Source organism: Mauremys reevesii, linkage group 7 (assembly GCF_016161935.1).
Source record: "Mauremys reevesii isolate NIE-2019 linkage group 7, ASM1616193v1, whole genome shotgun sequence".
NCBI lineage: Eukaryota > Metazoa > Chordata > Testudines > Geoemydidae > Mauremys > Mauremys reevesii.
In genome coordinates, this window is record NC_052629.1 from 41,515,648 (window position 1) to 41,537,406 (window position 21,759).

The 21,759-nt window shown below is 44.3% G+C and overlaps 1 protein-coding gene across 17 annotated transcripts in view; it reads left to right on the forward strand.

Annotated features, from left to right (window-relative positions):
* Positions 1–21,759, forward strand: part of CDH23 (cadherin related 23) — a 509,234-nt gene that overhangs the window by 289,029 nt on the left and 198,446 nt on the right. Inside the window, exon 14 of one of the 17 annotated variants that reach the window (XM_039481222.1) lies at positions 19,964–20,048. The exons of the other annotated variants lie outside the window; for them this stretch is intronic. Coding sequence (XP_039337156.1) covers positions 19,964–19,975 — 12 coding nt within the window. The 3' untranslated portion in view covers positions 19,976–20,048. Of the gene's footprint in view, positions 1–19,963; positions 20,049–21,759 lie in introns of those variants that run through there. 17 annotated transcript variants of the gene reach the window in all.

The window sequence follows — 21,759 nt, forward strand, 5'->3', positions numbered from 1 at the left end:
ATACCAGCATTCAGACCAGTAATCCATCCGGTCCTTTAAGTTGTCTCTGACACTGGCCAGAACCAGATGCTTCAGAGGAAGATGCAAGTCACTTCACAGAGGATAATTAGGGAATGATCTGTCCTTAGGGAAGTTTATTTTTAGTCCTTTCACTTAGAGGTTGGTTTATGTCCCGAAGCATGAGGGCTCACCTTTCCAAACTTTTAGGGATTTTTTACAACAAGGCTCTACTAATGTAATTCTGGACATTCTTATTATCCATGTAAATGTCCGGTAATTTTTTGAATTCTGCTAAGGTCTTGGCCTCAAGGATACCTTGTGGCAATGAATTCCAAAGGCTAATTCTAAGAGATGTTTTAGTTATTGGACTGGATGTATGAATGACATTCTATAGCCTGTGTTAAGCAGGAAGTCAGACTTAATGATCATGATGGTCCCTTCTGGTCTTAAAACCTATGAATCTAGAATAATGTTTTATATTTGAACAATAAAAAGCATTCATTTTTTCAGTTTTAAATGTACTGTCTTTCAGCATAATTAACTGTTGCTTTGCTCTTGTATTACGAAAAAGGATAAACAGAAATGCCAGATAAACCACCTTTATGCCATTCATTATTTTGTATATCTTCATCATAGCCCTTCAGATTCAATACTTCTCCAAATAGTCCCAAGCTTTTAAATCTCTCTTCATGAAAAAGTTTTCCATGTATCTAATTATTCTCCCACTTATCACTGACACCATTCTATTTCAGTTATATCTCATTTGAAGCACAGTGGCCAGAATGGAAAATTAGTGTTCCATGGGAGGGCATCGTATTGATTCATATAATGGCATTCTAATATTTTCAGTATTATTTTCTGACCCATTCCTCCTGTGTCCCAACATTCCACTGGTTTTTGACAGTTGCTGCACATTCAGCAGTGGCACATTTTATTGAGCTGTCCACAATGATGCCCAGATCCTTTCTTGAGTTGTTGCAGTTAATAGAAGCCAATGAAGTGTCTGAATAGTTCAAAGTATTCTCTTCAGTTCACATTGCCTTGAATTTGCCAACATTGAACTTCCTCTGCCATTATGCTGCCTATTCACACTGGCTTCCTCTGAAAGTTCCTCACCTTCCGATTCGGAGAAACCTAAATAATTTTGTGCTACCTGTAACTTTTACTACCTCACTGCTCAAATTAATAACTGCATTAAACAGGTCTGGTCCTAGTACAGAGCTTTGGGGTACCTCACTCTTGTTAGTTTACTTCTTGCTTAGACCCACCTCCCTTAATGTGCTCCACATCCTTCCAGCACGCAGGCATGTAATCTGCTACACCCTCCCTCATACCAGTGTCTGAATGTACGCACACTCACACGCTACCTGGACTCATGTTTACATATACATCTTTCTCTATGTTCACACTCATATTTGCTCTCTTATACATGTATGTTCCCCCATAGTTGAAATACACACCTGCTCAGCTGCCCATATTCTCTCATTTCTCTCCCCCTCTCCACCCCCGCCACATAACCCTCTCCCAATATCTGCATATAGTTGGCAGACGCCTTGTTAGAATGATCCTAGCGCAGTAAATGTGCTAATTAACCTTTCTTTGCTCCCCTCATTATGGCATCTTTAATTCGGTTGACAAAGTCTCTCCCTTTTACCATTTCGGCCATCACTTTTCTTCTGCCTCTTCGATCTCCCTTTGGCCTCCCACCAGGGACAAGGAAATCGATCCCAGTCCAATTTTTTTCTTTTCTTTCCAGCCAGCCGTAAAAGCCAGTCAACAAAAAAGTAATAATGTAGTCATCCCACACTGGGAAAGAGAGCACCAGACATCAATAAACTCATATTTAAAATGCAAATCACTTTCTCAATCAGCTGTCAGTCTGCTATCGGTTCTTACTTCCTGACAGCTGCATAAGGGGCTTTTGTGACTTGATGCTGGGGTCTGCCGGGGGCTGGCGCAGTCTTAAACCCCTGTAAATACCTTCCCCAGGGATTTGTTCTGTCCAGCAATCTCAGCTTGGTGACTGAAAAGTAAATAAGGCACAGTTTAGCAAATGGGAACATGTCTGCTGGATGTCAGCTATTCCTGCTAGTGGGCTTGATACAATGGACTTTTCTTGTTATGTTTTTGCTGCTACTCCATCTCCCGTCGTCCCAGATTCTGATCCAAGGTTTCATCTGTTCTCAAGCAAAGACAGGAACATACACTTCCAGGGCTGCTGCCAGTCCCACTCTGCACTCCAAACCGGAGGCCTTCTGTAATCAGGTTTAGCACCCTTAAGGTGGTTCAAATCTCCCTTTGCCTACACTGGTTCTCTCCAGCTTCCTTTCATTCGGGAAGGGGGAATCACACCTCCCTTTCTGATATCACATGCATCTCCATTACTGTCTTTGTTCAACATCACTCCCAAAAACACATGTAAGGAAAATCCCTGGTTGGTGTGAGCTGGCGATTATATCTCAAGAAGTTGTGAGTTATAGCAAGTAGAAAAAACATAGGATGCTAAGTACTACACATAACAATACCATTGTGCAGGTAAAAGTCCTAGCAGATGGGCTAGGTGTAGTCGATCTGCTTCTGAGTTGAACCTGTGGTCTGGAGTGTTGCTAGGGTTTCATTGGATCTTTTCCACTGTGCTGTTTCCCCCTAGGTTTTTTCCCCCTCAGCAAGGTTTGCTCCTGTCTCACAGGACAATAATGTGGTGTATTGGTCCTTTGAGACCTTAAGAGGAGCTTCTGGGGCCAGCACTACCCCATTCTATGGTTTTGTGGAAGATTACTGTGGAATGAAGAATGTGACCACTGAGGGAGAAGTGTTTTCAGGAGGGCAGTGGGAATTTGGGAAGAAATCCCACATGGCTATTTTTCTTCAGGGCCTGAGACAACAGTTCTCATGCACAGAGTGGTGGGCTGGAGTTCTCTTCACTCCTGAGGGCCTTCTGGGAACTGTAGTTCCTGGGGCTGCTGGGACTGTGATTAAGAGTTTGGCAAAGCATGCTGGGAAAGGGCAGGTTATTTAAGAAGCTCCCTCCCCTCAGAATAGGGAGAGACTTGCAGAGAGCTAAGAGGTCTCTCCCAGAAGAAGGGGATGTCACTCATTTGGTCTGCTTGTTTGATGTATTATTATTCTTATCTGGGGAGAAAGGAGCTGTTCAGCAAACTAGGGCAAGACCTGCCAACTCAAAAGGGCTAGAATAGAAAAACATTGACAGAGAAGTTCTGATTTATCTTTGGGAGACAACCCCGGGGATATGGTCTTTGTTTGCTTGGACCTGCTTGACTCTCCAGCAAGGAACAGCCTCAGTCTTTTTCACCGCAGCTTGTGCCTCTGCAGCATCTTGTCACCAGGGGGCCGGATGCTGTTCCTTGCTACTTCCACTTGTGTGATACTCTGCTGCTGTTGACTCAGTACTGAGCTTGAGATGAAACTTGGCTCTCTTGCTCATAGCCATCAGGGAGCTAGGCTCCTCCATATCCAGTGCTGTTGATAAGATCACTGCATTGAGTAAATTTTGGGAAGTTGCTTAGCATACTCTGTTTCCAGGCTATGGAACTTCCACTCCTTTTTTGTGTTCACCAAATTTTTTTTTGCCTGAAACTAGGTTCTTTCTGCCTCTTGGATGCATCACAGCTTCAAGACTCTTAATCTCTGGGTGCCTGAGCACTAGGAATACTGAAGTGACTGGGTCACTCTCTGGGAGGATAGTTAGCTTGCCTTTCCTCGAGTCTGCAGATGAATATTCGACTCTAGAAGTTACAGAAAGTAGAGAGAATCAGCAGTATGATGGAAAAATAACTTCACTCAGTAAATGGGTGGGTGAAAAATGAAGGAGAGTGCAGAAAGCTTGTAATCATGAGTCTCTGCTTTAGGGAAATGAGTGCTCTTTTGACATGTGTATGGAAGAATGGAAATTGGATGGGAGAGAACCTATTCTCTGACTCCCCTACCACGTAGGAGGCTTTCTTAATGTTTAGGACTGAAGTGTAGTACAACATCTCCTATCCACATAGGTAATGATATCTAGTAGCACAACATTCCCTGACACCATGATGGCATGTAGAGTGATGAAAGATCAGGTATAAGGCAGTGCACCTTCAGCTGTATAGTGACCCAAACATCATGCCTAAGAGTTGGAAGACAGAATTCGTCTTGTTCCTTTTTTTACTATAGGTAGACAAGGAATTTACTCATATTCAGTGGGAATTATTGGGGAGTGTGAATGTGAAGAACATGATTGGTAAGAGGATGGGAGACTAACCATCAGGGGTGATGGGGTGTGCTTTAGGTGCAAGGCCTGGGGTAGCTAGGACTGGGGTGAGGGTGTGTGTGGTTAGGGACCATAGCATATAATTTAAAGCCCAATGTGGGATGATAAAGAAATCCTGATGTGTTATGGAAGGTAGCTGGATTACCTGTAACAGGGTAGAGAGGAGAAGGATGAGGATTTGTGATTGCAGACTGGAGATAGGGTGGAATGGATATAATAGACTAGCTTTCAGGTAGCATCTGAAAGCTCAGGCGTGTAAATTGGTTGTAAATGTTTTTCTCCTGGAAACCTCTTGGATAGGGCAGCCTGATGAGCCCTCTGCTACAAACAGGAAAAATTGAGGTGTGGGAATGGGTCGGGAGGGGCTGTTCTGTTCAAATGTCCTCTGAGCCCTGTTCTTCCCTCTCCCACCACCTCTTCTATCCTTTCTGCCCAGCTCTCTTCTCCACTGGCATCTTAATTGATCTCATTGTTCTCAATCCCCCTGAGTCCTGAGACTCCAGCTGTGCTTAAACAGAACAAAATCTCTTCCAATTTCCCCACCGTTTAAAAGAAAATTGAATTCTTTATCTGCGATAGGAGAGAGAAACTGCAAACACGTGAAACAGTAAATAGTTAAGTAATCAAAGAAGAGATTCCAAATTGTCTGGAAAGTTAAATGCAATTTTTTTATTGTTATTTGGTCAAGCCTCTTGTTCTTTTTAAATATTCTTATCAATTCATCTTGGTAAATAAAGCGAAGGGGGAGAGAGAGAGAGGGAAAAAGAGGAATTACTAGGTAGCAAGATGATTGACGGATCTGAAGTTCTCGTCTGTCTGTCAGGGCCCAGTGCTCTTTGGTTGTGTTTATCTCTTTAATCTAAATATCAATCCGTAAAACCGAAATGGGATGGAATAAGAATCATGACAGCCCAAGCGCTAAAGAGAGAGACACTTATTGCAGCCTTCGCAGCCGCCGTGTGTCCTGATGGAGCTGTCAGGATAAATACACACTTTCACAGTGCATAGGCAGAAAAAAAATGAGAAGGGAAAAGGAATGAAACAAACCAACAAACACACATTTGCACCTGTCCAAATTATATCCTTTAAAAAACAAACAAGTGAACAGGAGTCACTCACTGGAGTTTGCTCCCCATTATTATTTTTTGCAGTGCTGGTAGTTTGGGAGCAGCTGAGAGTTGAAAGGAGTTCTTGTGGAAGGAGAGGTGTTGCTCTGTTTTGGGCTGTTGGTGGGCTAAAAATTACCAAAACCCAGGCTTCACAAATACAAGTAACAGTCCTATATGGCCACAAGAATCTTTTAATAGATTTTCCTCATCCAGATTTATCTGTCCCATTGCCCTGCACCAGGCTTACTGTATGATTATCCCCACACACCCACTGCCCCAACAATACCAGTACAGCCATTACGTATGCAGTGTTTGTACTGGTTTAAAGGGCAGACAGCTCTCCTTAAAGGCAGGCACAAAGCAGGGCATGAATTTTGCAGGATTTCCCCTTCACTCTGCCAGTGCATCTTAGTTCTGACCTGCAACAACTCTTTGCTATGAGACCTCCCATAGGCAGTCTGCCAGGTGTGCTGTGTATTTGTGATTTGGACAGGTGCCCACTATTGAGAAGGCTGATCCCACCAAACTCATTTACATTGGAGACCTAATCATAACTTGAATCCAAATCTCTACGGGTTCAGTTAGTACATTAATATCATAGAGGGGAACAGATTTAGTCATTAATCCATGGCCCATCAAGCCCCCAGACACAGTTTTTGTCTGTCTGTTTCTGAATTCTGCTGCTCTTGTCCACAGGTTGAAAAGCAAATCTTATCTTTGTTTTAAACGAGTTCCTTCAGATAAACACTTGGACTTGGGAAAGAAGGTTTTTCCCTCCAAAGATTAAAAGTACGCGGGGACCCTATCTCTCTTTCCTTGGGATTTAGACCTTTTCCTGACCAAAAATTCCATCTGGAATTCCTCCACAGCACCTGATGTTAGTCTCTTGTAGGGAAAGACTGACTTAATTGGCTTCAAGTGAAAAAGTGGCCTGTGAAACTGATCTCTAGGAATATATCACATACAGGGATACAAGAAGTGATGCCAAAGGTGCTGTAACTTAGGCCTTGTCTACCCTACAAAGTTTTGTTGACAAAAGGCAGCTTTTGTCAACAAAACAGTGGATGCATACACACTGCAATGCGACTTCTGGTGGCAAAAATGCCCTGTTTTGGCAACAAAATAAAACCACCCTGACAAAAGACGTAAGGCTTTTTGCGCAAAATTTTTGTCAACAAAGTGTCAGTATAGACACCACACTTGATTTCATCACTTTAATTGGCCTCCAGGAGGTATCCCACAATGCCCATTGTGACCGCTCCGTTCAGCAGTTTGAACTCCACTGCCCTGCAGCCAGGTAAACAACCATCTGCCCCTCCCACTTAGAAGCCCCAGAAATTTTTGAAATTCCATTTCCTGTTTGCTTGGCATGGAGAGGTCTCATTGCATCTTCCCAGGTGACCACGGCAGGTTATCGCAGCAATGCTCTCCTGCTTGGACCACTGCAGAGCTGTTGGCTCTGCTCAGTATATGGGGAGAGGAGGCTGTACAGTCCCAGCTGCACTTGAGCTGTAGGAATTTTGATACCTAAGGGCAGATTTCTCAAGGCTTGTGCGAAAAGGGCTATGATCAGGACACGCTGCAGTGCAGAGCGAAGATAAAGGAGCCAAGGCAGGTGTACCATAAGGTGAGGGAGGCAAACCATCAGTCTGGTGTTGCATCTAAGACCTGCCAGTTGTATAAGGAGCTGGACACCTTATACTGCCACCTCCACTGCCAAGAGCCCCATGGATACTTCAGTGGGTCTAGAGGCAGCAGAAAGAGGACCTAACCCGGAGGACACAGTAATTGATGAAGAGGTGGATGGAGTTAGATGACAATGTGGAGCTCCTGGAGGGATCGCCCGTTGGGGCAGGCAGCTAGGAACCGTTCCCCACTCTGGAGGTGTCTAGCCAGTCTCAGCAGTTGCTGTCCGGCGAGTAAGAAGCCGGAGAGGAGACTCCTGGTAAGTGACTGTGGTTTGTGTAGTGTGGAGGCGGGTTCAAGGTATAGAAATGTACAAGGGTGGCTGTGTTTCTGTGAGCTGGGCATTTCCCTGTGTAGCTAATTGGTACAGCGGAACAGGGTGTTTATGCACGGTGAGATCTCACAGGAATCCTCCAGAGAGATCTCTAGGAAAGTTTCCTGGAGGTACTCAGTAATCCTCTGCCAAAGGTACTGTGGCAGAGCTGCTTTGTTCTTTCGCACATTGTGGGAAACTTTCCATGTCAATCACTTGTGTGGGACCAAAGTGGCACACAGGTGATCAGCATAGGGACCAGGGCAGACTTCACAATTGTGTAGTAGATGTACCCTCACTTCCCTGCTTACCCTCAGCAGTGAGATATCTGCTACAATGACCCCTGCCTGTGGAAGAGTGTGGGAGAATTTTAGAATTTTTTCCTTAGTTGGCTGCACCACAACCCTTACAGAGTGCTCTTTTCCCAATGTAGAGCGCAAACATACCCCCAACCCAACACTCGCCGTGCTTTGGGTGTTCGCAGAGATGTGTGCTTGCCAAGGGTCAGTGAGAAAGTGATTATGTTACAAAAGGTGTATTGTACTGAAATGTTTCAATGCTGTGCGTGAATTTAACAATCCTGCATCGGTGCATTGTTCCTTCTGCTTCGGCAGATGTGGCCTTCAGGAACCCCCACACATCCCGGCCAAGCGTCCCTGCCAGATAAGAAAGCGCCCAAGACAGAGCAAAGAAGACATGTTCTGGGCGGTACTGCACTCCAATGCAGAGAAAAGGGAATGTAAGGAGTAGAGGGAAGCCAAAAGGCAGGACAGAAAAGAAAATCCAGAGTTTGCTAAGGACACTACTGAGCAGATGATTAAAGTCATGGAGGAGCAAACGCAGATGCTGAAGTCCTTAATAATGCTGCAGATTGAGCAGATCTGTATCCGCCCTCCCCTGCAGCATATTCAGAGCTCTTTTCCATTCCCACCCCAAAAAAACTCCACCCACACATTCCTTTCCACTCTCTGGGACTTCAGTTTCCCCTTCACTCCACCCCCTTGGACAACTTTCAAAATGATAGCTGGACCCTCAAACAGCTGTGAAAGTCTGCCCTTCCCTGATGCCGCCTTTCCCACAAAGCATCTTTGTGTATTTTGTTTCTTGTGCAATAAAAGCAAAGGTTTTGAATGGTAACTCATCTTTATTTGTTTCCTACAAATTGAGATAGCAGGCACTACCAATACATACACAGGCAGTTTAATCATTTGCTTACTGGAATGTAAGGCCCCAAATGTCACCATTGCTTCCTAGTAAAACTACATGTAATGTAACATTGCAGCACCAATCACAGAGAAATACATTACTGGTTCTCATTTTCAAAGTGTTGCCTCAAAGCCTCCCTGATTCAAATTGCCCTGCTCTGGGCCCCTCTGATAGCTCTGGTATCTGGCTGCTCAAAATCGTCAGCCAGGTAGTCTGCCTCAACACTCCACCCCGGAGCAAACCTTTCACCCTTAGCTTCACAAAGATTATGCAACGTACAGCACACGGCTATGACCATGGGAATATTATCCTCACTGAAGTCTTACCTGCCATAAAGGCATCGCCAGCATGCCTTTAATCTGCTAAAGGCACATTCAACTGTCATCCAGCACCTACTCAGCCTGTTGTTGAACCTCTCCTTACTGCTGTCCAGGTTTCATGAGCCACAGCTATAAGGGGTATGCTGTGTCTCCCAGGATCACTGTGGGCATTTCAACATCCCTCACTGTAATCTTCTGGTTTGGAAAGAAAGTCTCCACTTGTAGCTTTCTATACAGGCCAGCGTTCCTGAAGATGCAGGTGTCATGCACCTTCCTGGACCACCCCGCACTGATGTCATTGAAATGCCCACGGTGATCCACAAGTGCCTGCAACACCATGGAGAAGCACCCCTTCCTATTGACGTACTCCATCACACAGTGGTCTGGTGCCAATATTGGAATATGTGTGCCATCTATCGCCCCTCCATGGTTAGGGAAATCCATTTGCAAAGCTGTCCACTATTTCATGCACATTTCCCAGAGTCACAGTCCTTCATAGCAGGATGCGATTTATTGCCCTGCACACTTGATTTGCTACCAATCAGTAGCAGTCTGGAGTTGCCAGCTTCCACACAGTGATTGCTACATGCTTCTCCACTGATAGGGAAGCTCTCATTCTGGTGTCCTTGCACCGCACACAGTTCCAGAAAGGTGGTTTTCCACATACAAAAGTTCTGCAGCCACTGCTCATCATCCCACACCTGCATGACGATATGATCCCACCATTCAGTGCTTGTTTCCCAAGCCCAAAAGCAACTGTCTACCCTATGCAGCTGTTCTGTGAATGCCAAAAGCAATCTAAAGTTGCTCCTATCCATATCACATAGCATGTCAGGCAACTGGGAGTCTTCTTCAGTTAGGAACTTTGCAGTTAACTGCACTGTCATCCATGATGTCTTCATGACAGTTATCAGAGCATAGGAGAGCAGAGCAGGATCCATCCTTTCTCACAAAGATGCCGGTGTGCACAGCAAAGAAGGGCTGTTGAACAATGCAGCAAGCCCATGGAATACTGGGACAGAAAGCAATGCAGCATGGGACATTGACCCCAGTCCCAAGATTTGCTCTGCCTTCCCACAAGACCTAGCAGCAGCAGGTGTCGAGTTGGACTGTGGGATGGGTACCCACAGTGCACTGCTCACACTATCGATGCTAGTGCCCCAAATGTGGACATACTATGCTGACAGAGTATGAACATGCAATACCGATTTTTATATTAGTGCTTTTTGAGTGTCGACATAACTTTTGTTGACAAAACTCTCTGTAGTGTAGACAAGATCTTAGACACTACTCCCAACCCCCACATGCTTGCTCACCTACTCTCTGAGACCTGCTTACACACACTGTGGTTGTGTAAGGGAATCTAAATTAGTGTACATTGAGGAGCTCAGAAGAAGGATACATTAAAGTGGGGTGGAGAGGGGCTACTTTAACTTGCACCTTCTTCCAGCTCCTCAATGTGGAAGTTACACCTACTTAAACTACTTTATAATTCTGAGATTGATTCAAGGACATTATCCATCTATCAGTTCCAGGCTGGTATGTCCAATAACTAGGCTCAGGCTGCTTTTTGGGGAGGTGCCCAATCATGGGAACAAACCTGAAACTGACCCCACACCTGAATGACACGGAAACATGTTGAGGGGTGGGACCCTTCTCTCCCCTTCTCTTTCTTTCCGATATTTTGATACTGCCTCCTCTGCTGCTTCTGCAGTTTCTCCATGTTGGCTAGTGCAATGGGCTGTGCCTGGCCTTGCCTGCTCCATACACCTGACCCACAGTCAGGGCCAGTTCAGACAGTGCTGGCAAATCTGCAACTTCTGGTGCCCCCACCCCAGAGGTTGAAATGTCTATGGTCAAGTTGGTCCTTACTGTGCATACTCCAGTGCTGCTTGGTGTGCAGTTCAGGCTGCTCATATACAACTGAGATCTCTGGGTGGGTAGTAATTTCAGGCTCTTGGGGAATCGGGGGATGTCACCCCAATGCCTTAGCTGTAGCTGGGTGAAATCACAAGTTCCTCCTCACCCCTTCCTGTTTATCGTTAAACTTCCATCCACTGTCTCTCTAACTCACTCCAGAAACGCACACTCCAGTTCTGAACATACTTTCTATTGCCCCTCTCTCCACTCCCTATGCAGTTGGCTTGGCGGGTGGCTGCCCATTGACTCTTGGGCTTCTTCGTGTATGTCTATGCAGGGAAATTGAATTGCTTTGTAGGAACCCCCAGCTTGGCTTGAAGCAGCCCTGGCTGTAATATAACTTTTTCTGCTTCTCTGACGGCAGGCGGCAAATGTTTATTAATGTAGACAAAAATTATACCTACATGCAGCTTAACATAAAGAGGGGTTATTAGCTGTAGATGATACCAGTCTGAATTACCTTCATTCCTTGTGCACAAAGATTGGGCCATGCTGTCCCATTCCTCCCCACCAGGATCTGGTCTGTTCACACCCACCTTCAGACTAGGACTGGTTCTAGGTCTCTGATCCTCTGGGTGGGATCTTGTTGTAATTTCACTCCTGCTCCAAAATGGGCTGCCTCTCCCACTCCTCAGGCCAAGACAGAACTCCTGATTCTTAGTGCTTTATCAGCTCTGTTCTCTGGACAAGATGGAGTTGCTAATGGCGGCAAAGAGGAGAGAGGCAAGCGAAGAATTATATGTATGAGCGCTTGTGAATATTTCAAAGATTGTTGGTGATTTATATTTCCTGCATCGGACTTTGACCTTAATTTCTTTCGTTTTCCTGGGCTGTAAAATTCATTAGAGACCTAACAGCAGAATGATTGAGATGTCAGCCAGGCAATTGTGTGGTTATTTAATCTATCAGATGTGCTGCTTGCCATTTAGGTGGACAACAAGAGAATATGAAATCAATACGGTTCATTAGCAGAGAACTTGTGCCTGGCCCAATCACAGAGCTCCAATAAAACCTGGTGAGGCGAATGTCTAAATTGTATTGGTGTCACCTTGGGGAATAAAATAAAAGGGGGGGAAGAGAATGTATGTGGAACCCCTGAGTAAATGTCTACTTCTTTACTAAAGGGCTGCCTTCAGTATAGCTACTGAATAAAATTTTAGACCATAATCTCCAACCACTAACAGCCTGACTGCAGTAAATTACTCAGTGCTAAATCGAGGCGGCTGCTGCATGGATAACAGTGCTAACTGCTCTAGTGGCGGGCTGATGTCGAGGGGTCTGCTGTTAGAAAAAACAGCTTCCCTTGATTGTGTTTTATAACAGCTGGGAGAGGAGGTGGAAGAGCCTTTGTAATTCCCAGGGGGGTTGATTGGCCTTTTTCCCCCCTGCCAATCTCAGCAAGAGCTCTCTTGGGTTGTTAGTTTAGTTTTAAACCCCCCCTCCCCCTCGCATCCTTTCAGACTCGACACTCTCAGGCTGCTCAAGAACCACTTTAAGTTTTCACAGTGTCCTGCTCTTAGCAGCCCTCCATCTCCTCGATTCCCTGTTTCTTTCCTCTCCGCCTCCCTCCCCCCCAACCAATCACCTTTACACGGCTCCAGCTCGCTAATTCTGATCAGCAGGTCATCTCTGGTAGCGCCTGATTATAATCTCCTGCCCAAGTTCCACTCTTTAGATGACACAGAAAGAGAGAGGTTCCTGAAAGTGATACTGGGGAAGATGTAGTTTTCATTTGCAGAATTTATAATAGTTTAAGAGGAATTCCTACCAGGCATTGATCTGTTTTTGTATCCAAATGATTATTCCTACGGTTAACTATTCAGTCTCTATCTTTCCAAATATCCAATTGTGTTACAATCAGTATGTATGCTGCTTTTCAGGGAGTACAATATTCAGTAAATATCACTAGAGCTATTTGCTAGGACACCAACTTCCGACAGATATTTTATGGAAGAGAGAGCCATTTGTTCGCTAACATTGTAGAAACAATGATGAAGTTTGGGTGATGCTGGAGACTGGTAGCAGGACATAGAAGAACTAATCCTCACTAGATCCTGGTTCACCTGTGGCCAAGATCAAGGAAGTGGATGGCTGGGGAACAAACGGTGACATCTGTAGCCTTTTTTACTCTAGGATGTTGGTTTGAGTCTGATCAGTTGTGACCAGAAGTTGCCACATAAAATGTTTCACCTTTTGAATATTGCTTTGAAGTTGCCCAGTGGTGTGGGATTGGATGGCTTGGCAGGCTCAGATGGGAATTCAGAGCTTTTCATTTCTAAAACCTTTCATTTCTAAGTCACTGTCATGAATTTGGCTTTGATCAGTAACGCAAGGTATTACTACCTGATGATGGGTCATTCACTGGTCAGTGTGCAATTCAAATCTAGTTCCTAGTGGAAAAATGTCCATACCATGAAACTCCTGTTGGAACTGGTACTGATTGCCTCTTTGTGGGCAGTCTTAGAGGAGAGTTAACTTCTCTTTCATCTCTGGAAATGGTTCCTCAGATCAGTATTGAGGCACAGAGCAAAGTTGCTGTGGTATAGAGCACAGCTAACTGTGTTGTATATCTGAGTTAATATAAGACAACACCTTTGTCCAATTTACTTCCTAAAAAAGCCTACAAAAGGGGCGAGGGGGAATCTTCCTTTTGCCGCCTTCTTTTCATGGCTAAGATCCGACATTCCATGTTGAAGATTAAGGCTCTGTGAGAGGTGGACTAGAGTATTTTCAGCCAGGCAGGCAATTTGGCATATTGTACACAGACCTCATTCCCATTTCATGGTCCCATTTTGCTGCTGCTCACCCCACAGAGCATCACCGGGAGGCTGGCAGGTCACACTGATGCTTTGACAGGTTTTTGACATTAGGTAATTGCTTTCTTGCTACAACTCTTTTAAGCAGAGAGCTTCTGGCCAAAGCAATTTGCTCCCCATCAATTTTTATTTCCTGGTTTTTAAATAAAAAAGAGAATAACCCTCCCCCCCCAACAATAACAAACAAACAAACCTGGGAACTCCTTTATCTAACAGCCATAGTGTCAGGCTTCATTCCTTTTGCCTGGGCAGCCCTGCCTGGCCTGCAGAGTGACATCTTAAATGGAATTCTCTCATCGGCTGGGGTTGTTGTGGCTGCTGTCTCATTCCTTTCTCTCCCTAGCCCTACTCCTTGTAGCCTCCAGTTGTGGCATGAAAAGAATCTCCCCATTTTTTAAACAGATACCATGGCCATACTCTCAGCAGCTGTGGACTTTTAGGGGTGGGGTGGGGGGGTATTTTTAGTTGATATGTATTGCTGAGGATTGCTATTGATTAGGAGGAGAGGCTGGGAGGAGAATAAAGACACACACACACACCTCTGTAAAGATCATCCCTGCCAGGGCCATTTGTCATTCCTGCAATGCAGGCTGCACAGGAGAGGCCACAAGTGTCATTAATTTGTTGCCTGTGTCCAGCAGGGGTGCACCAGGTATGACAGTGCATACTTTTCCTCCTCCATGCAGATTCTCTGTCTCTTGATCCCGGGACAAAGCTTGAACCAAGCCTTCCCAAAGGCAGTGACAAAAGAGTAGATTTTCTTTGACTGTCAATGGGACATAGGCTCCTGAGTCACTCACGCCCTTTCTAAAATTTTACCCTTAACATTTCTGGGTGATAGACGTAAGGCTTTATGCGCTTCATTCCTCTTGGGACATCTTTTCCCCAGGTAATCTTGCCCCTTCTCCCCATCTGCCTAGCAGCTGTGATCATCACCCCAACCTTATTATTATGATCATGATGTATCATTTATTATTAGTTGGTTGGTTGGTTTGAGTATTCCAGTAGCACTCAGAGTGCAACAGGATAAACCATTTTCTCATGTGTATGACTCTATAATGTCAACATGAAGGGAGACTCCAAGATGATTTCAGAAGTGGAAAGGTTGGGAGCTCTTCACCCCCCAAAAAAGATGCCCAAAACCTTTTCCTCTAGTCTCAGTATTTTTCTGTCATCTTTCTTCCAGCAGTTTCTGAAAGACAAATGAACAGAAGGCTGGTATAAGGACACTAAGTCACCATATCAAAGGCCTATGCTCTTTTATAACAACGGCCTGTGTCGCTCGGCGTGGGTCAGGCTACAAGAGGTTATACCCCTACTAGGTTACATGATCCATATCCACTGACTGGTGGCTACTGTTACATCTGGTGGGTGAAGCCTGTGTGAGTTATGCTCGGGGAGAAGGCAGTGGAGGAGAAATGTGGGGGAGGTATTGGGGTTTGACTTTTGTCATTCAGCATTCCCCATTTCCCTAAGCTAGACTCAGCAATGACTGTGCCCCATGGGGTGACAGAGAAGAGAGACACCAAACTCCTCATACTTTCAAACACGAGAGATTCAGTTGGTGGGACAGGGTTTTTTCCATTGGATGGAGCTGCAATGAATGAAGGTAATTCATTCCTCTGAGTCTCCCAGTCCATCCTGTCTTCTCCATGTCTCTCTGCTAGATTGCAAGCTCTCCAGGATGGAGACGGATTTGATATCTGTCCCTTGTACTGCACTGAACACTTTGACAGCAATTATTAATAGCAATAACATCTGAAACTGGACCCTTTCCCTCAAGGGTGTGTGCACCACGAAGGGAAAGGGTGGGTTGGTCACCTTCTCTCTCAGAAAAACATGCATTCCTTTTTTTTTTTTTAATTACCTGGTCAAGGAACTGCATGCAAGGGGTTAAATTTCATTTGATTTGCTGAATTAGATCTCTCCAAGGGATGGTTTTATTTATGGCTTCATTATACAGTATGTGCTGTGTTCCAGATTTGGTGAGATGGTTTTTAGGATTAAATTGCAAACCTGCAGCAACTCCCTTCCATTTCTATCCCCTGCCATTTCTTCTCTCACTCTTCCCATCCTCTCTGTCTTCCCTTCCTTCCTCTCCTCCCACCTCTTCCATTTCCTCCCATTAGTCCATTCTTTGCCCTCTTCTACTCCTTACCCTACCCCACACACTTCCAGCTTATGGCTATCCTTCTCCCCAATCCCAGTAATGGGGATTCAATAGGAATGGGAACATTATTTCCCTAGATACAATTTTCTCCTTCCACCTCTCCAGGGCTTTTTTCATTTCTTATTATGAGAACCATCTTGTAGCAGGACCCTTCAGGTTCACATCCACTCCATAGCATGTTCCTCCAAGTCAAAAGGAATTAATTATTCTTCCACTGTGCTTTTGCTAGCCAATCACCTCAAAGATCCATTTCCACTGCAAACCATGTTTAACTTGGGGTGGAGGAGGGAAGAGTTCCCATCTTATTCCAGGAAAAGTGAGCTGGGGAAGGTTTCCCTCTAGGTTACAGCTGAAATCTATGAGCAGAAAGGGGAGCCCAGACCGAATGAGCAGTGAGGCTGAATTCTCTCCCCCTGTGGCAGGTTGGTTCAGGTAGATCAACTGTTAAATCAATGAAATTATCACAGGAGGTTTGGCAAAGCTGCAAGGAAGTATCTGCCCAGTATGCCTCAAACACAGTGGTACTCACAAGCACGGTGTGCCCCCTGTGACTCAAACCCCTACAATGTGGGTAGGTCCCAGAACCCAAGCTTCAACCTGAGCCCAAATGTCTACATTGCAATTTTACAGCCCACAACCTGAGCCCCGTGAGCCCGAGTCACCTGACAAAAGCCAGCCACAGGTATTTAATTGCAGTGTAGACATAGTGATGCACACAACACTGGTTGCAGCAGAGGATTGTGTGTATGTGTGTCTGTCTGCATTTTTGTGTCTTATACTGAAGTATGTTCAGTGTTCCACCCCCCACCCCCATGCCAGCATGTTTCTGAGCATTGGGGAACCTCAGAATATACAGTAGAGTAGCAGCCGTGTTAGTCTGTATCTGTAAAAAGAACAGGCGTACTTGTGGCACCTTAGAGACCAACAAATTTATTTGAGCATAAGCTTTTGTGGGCTACATCCGATGAAGTGGGCTGCAGCTCACGAAAGCTTAAGCTCAAATAAATGTGTTAGTCTCTAAGGTGCCACAAGTACTCCTGTTCTTTTTAAAAAATATACACGTTCCATAAGAGATCCTGTAGATGTCTTTGGAGAGTTGGTCACAGGAGAGTCAGTCAGAGGCAGTGAATAGAAGGCCACATAGTCTAGTGGATTCAACATAGGGCACTCCTGAGTTTTAATCCCCACTCTGTGGCCTTGGGCACGTTACTTGAGCCTCTTCCCTGAGCTATAAAATGAAGATGGGGATGATATTCCCTCCCTCACAGGGATGCAGCAAAGATGAACTGATGTCTGGGCAGTACTCTGAAAACATCCAGTGCTTCACATTGTGACCACATAAGGGTTAAGTGTTCATTAGAAGACTGTTAGTCTAACCTTTTAATTGGGAGGGCCCCTCCATATTGATGATCTGTGAACATGGCAGTGGAGGAAGCATTCAAGAAGCACTGTCAGAGCTCAGAGGGTGTATTTTAAAGGGCTCTCACAGTCTAGGCATTCTTCTGCTCTCATTGTTTGTAGAAAATGCTCCTGTGTCTTTAAACTCCTTCCTTCCTCATCTCTTTGTGCCTCCCTGGAGCTGCTGTGAGTAGAGTTAATCTCATGTAGTTTAAGGAGTTACTCAGTGGGGCTCAGTGAATGATGAATGTTGAAACCATTACCGGCAAAGCACCAGGGCTCCATGGAGCTGTTTAAAAATGCATTCTCCCATGTAAATTTCTGCTCCATCAATCCTTATGACATGTCAAACATTGCTATTGTTTCCTGAACAAATTGTACGACATGCCCTTTTCTGCAGATTTGTGCACAAGAGCAGAACTGCTCTACAGCTTTGGCTTCCCCTTTTGTCTTGTAGCAGGTCTAGAGCAGCAGCTGCTCTCATGCTGATTCCCATCACAAGCTTCCTGCTGGTGTGTATGGCTGATAGGTGCCTAGGAATGGAGGGGAGAAAGTATGTGCATGTGTGACAGGTTTAAGGTGTTGCGAGAACACACACGTGTGCAAAATAGGTCTGTTTGAGAGGGGAATGTTTGTGCATTGGCTGGGGTGTGTGAACGTGTGAGGGGGTATTTTTGAATATATGTATTACAGTGTGTGTGGTCTGTGGGAGAGTACAAGAGATATTTATGTATTAGGATAAAACTACACAGAAGAGAAGGAGATGTGCCTCTGTGTGTTTGTACACACATACATGTGAAATTTGTTTGTATTATGGCAGCACCCACAATATGCTAGTCTCTATCCACAAATATAACTCTCAGTACACACATGTAATACAGTGTAGCTGCATGTTGTCTCATGAGCATATTAATTCACTGCAGTGTGGTTCAGGGAATTACTCCTGTGGCTTCTTTAGATCTTGTCTTTCTGGCACTCTTCTGGAGTTTGGTTGTACATAAATGATCTCTAGAAATGGACTGCAGCGGTGACAGCTCATAAAACTACAGCAATAGACCCATGTTTTCAGTTTGACCTTTGCAGGTGACACTGGGCAGACCCTATTTGAATATTTTTTGTGCAGGAAATGAACAGCCATAAAAACATTTGATTCTTGATGTGGATCCCCTAGAATCTTCTGCTTTTTTTCCCCCTTGTGTCTGGTGTCAGATTGTTAGGGCCGTGTGTGTGTTTTGGGGGGGGGTGTTGGGGGGGCAAGGGAAGAGGGGCAGAGCTGAAGCCCAGGAATCATGTAGGGATAGGTAAACCAAGTAAGTGGTTGTGTGTGTGTTTTGCATGTCCTCCAGTGTGAGTGGGTGGGTTTCTTATTCAGTCCTTGGGGTAGCTTTGCTAATCAGATTTAGACTCGTCAGTGGTTCTGTCTCCTTCCCTGTGGGTTAGGAACCGTTAAGGAACTTCATCCTTAAAACTAAAAGGTTCTGTAAGGTAAATATTATGACAACCATAAAAATTAAATATGTCCAAAGTGTGTGTTCTTCCTTTTCTCATGTCTCCTGTCACACACAGCAGGAACCTGCATTATTTCCCTGGTTGCCTTTGCATGATGTATGAGTGTGCTCATCACATGACATGGGCCTGTCATCACCAGAACATCCACTGAGCTTGATTCTCCTCTCATTTACACTGGTGTAAATCAGAAGTAATGCCACTGAAGTTACTCTGGAAAACTTGTTTAAGGGAAAAGAGAATTGGGCTCATTGTTTCCATTAGAAACAATTACAACTGAAAGTGCCAAGTGTCGTTTACCTCAGGAGCTTGCTAGTGTTTTAGCATGGCAATAACACATGCCAACACTGTCCCGGAGTAGCTAGCACATGTAGCATAAGCTGTTTCTGAGCCAGCAGGCTGGATGGGTCATTGCTAGTACCTGGCCTTGCTTCTGCCACTTAAGAGTGTGGAAGATGCTGGAGCAGGAGGAGGGTTTTTTTCAGAAGGAAGGAAATCAGACATGAATTGCCAACGACTCTTTCTGTGCGATATGTTAGTAGTTTTGTTTTACATGCTGGAAAATCACAGAATTAAGCTCAGTACAGAACGTGGTTTTGATCCCTCTAGGGGCTGCCAAAGTTCACGTGCAACATGCGGCCCCATGGAGCAGCTCACCTTGTACTACACTAACCTTCTTTTAACCTTCTTTTTTCCCCTAGTTGGTTTTTTATCAGCAGAAGAAAATTACACTTCCCCAGCATTGTCCATCACTGAAATAAGCACTTACAAATGCAATTATAAAGGGCCAAATGAGGGAATTAGTTTTGCTGGTAATGCCAGCCCTCGGTAGCATTGTCAAGCCTGTTATAAATCATTACCTCATCACCGGCCAATCCAAGCATTCTGAAAAGCCGCCTTATCTGACTGTTACTGTCCTTTTACGCTGCACTTGGGGTTTAGGAAACAAAGTGCTGGCTGGTTAAACACTGGGATCTGACAGGCAAAAAATACCCCTCCTCCTTCATTGGTTTTAAGAGTTTATGGAATGTTCCATTATCCTAATTCCTGAGGGGAAGCTCTGGGGAGAAGAAATTGTCTATTCTTTATTATTTTTTAAAAGATTTTTTCATAGCAAGTTGTAAATATAGAAACCTTGTAAATTAATATCTAAAAGTTCATGCCCCCTCATATCAGACCTCAGTGTCACTTGATTGGCAAGCTGGATGTCAGGGCTGTTCAGCTTAGTTCTGTAATTTTCTCACCTAAACAGCTGCCAAGATGACTCTCGCACATCTGATAAGAGTCCCCCATAAAGCAAGGCATTAATGAATAGAATACATCTAAAGATCATGGCAGGATGAGAGGAACACACCAAGCATTGCAACTGGAGAGCAATAGTATTTGAAGAAGATGGGCACCCATAGTGAATATCCTTTGAAAATCCTTGGCATGGCATACATAGGGAAAATCCTTTTCCTGGATAGGCATGGTAAAAATCTGGCTTATTGATGTGCACACGGAAAACTAGAGTGAATCAGGTTTTCAAACCCTGTAAGGTCAAAGAGTGTTCAGATCCTAGGTTTTGGTGTCATGTCTGTTGAAAACAAGAAGTAATGCCTATGTGTATATGGTGACTTTTTAATAATAATGGTCTGATCTTTTCACAGTAAAATATACCCATACAGATGATATAGCAATGATAATATCTGTCCTTTAGATGTCATAGTGGAAAGATTCAATTGCATCAAGCTGTTTTATTATTAACAAAAAAATGTTTGGTACCAAAATGTTTTTAAGAGTGTGATTTTTCTAAGGCACCTGAAACTAACAGGAACACACATCCTATTAAGTGCTTTTGAAAATCCCACCCTTAAAAGCATTTTGGTACCTAATATAACTGTGTTTAAAAGGTCCCTTTTCATTATGCAGCTAAATTAGCCCCCCGCCCCCTCCTCCACCTCTCTCTCTCTCACTCACTTTGGCCCAGGTTGGTTCACCTGACAAGTTGAGTGACAAAATCCCATTCTAATTTTGCTTCATATGTGCAAAGTGTGAGTTTTCATTGGATCCTAATGTGGTGAATTTAAACCCTGTTGTCACCAGAAACACTCCAAGGCATTCATGCTTAGCACTGACTTTTATTTCCCAAATTTTATCTTTCTACCCCCGTCATTTCAGCTGTAGAGCTCTTCAGAACAAAACAAAAAACTTAGCAGCAAGATTTGGATGTGCTGGGGAGCAGAGGCATTGTTTTGTTAAGAATGAGTAAAGGATAATTTTTCACTCTTTTTGTTTTTAAATAAAGGGTAACTGATTTTTGTGCAGATTTATCTTTGAGCAGTGACCACTCTTAGAAAATTTCAGTGTAATATGTGGAAGTTTGGGAAAGTAATAAGCAAATGGAAGAAGGTGCAATTAAAATGGGAAAAAAACATGCAACTGTAGCAATCGCTGCCACTTAAAATGAAGACTTGAACATGCATGGTAAAAATTTATAGATGTGGGCATGCGGTATAAAGTGTAGTTTACCCCAGAAGGGATCTGATTCTGATCTCAGTTTCACCAGAGTAACTCCATTTACTTCAGTGAAGTTACTCCTGATTTACATCAGTGTAAGATAAGAATCGGGCCCTATGAATCCACTGTACAAGTGTATATGATTGGCAGTCTCTGCTCAGGAGAGGCCTAGGGCTGGACTATTAGAGTGCTACAGATTGATGTGCATTGGCAGAGGTATGTGGAAGCCCAGGACTGAAATAATAGGGGGTATTGCATATCAAAACTGAAGTGTAATATCAGAGCAATGTGTGTGAAGCTTGCCCACCATTTGCCTGTGCTATGCCTAGTGCTATTACTTCTTCACTGTCAACAGCAGTAAAAATCCACCAACCTAACCCCAGAAATAGAGGAGAAATAATGAAGATTTCTGCAGAGCGTGTGCAATTTCAGAGCTATTCCTTTCCTTTCCTTAACACCAGCAGAAGTGATTTTCTTCCTGGCCCAGGAACTAGAGTTGGTGCCTCAAACTAAATTGCAGTGTTTATCAAAACTGGGGACTGTGCCTGT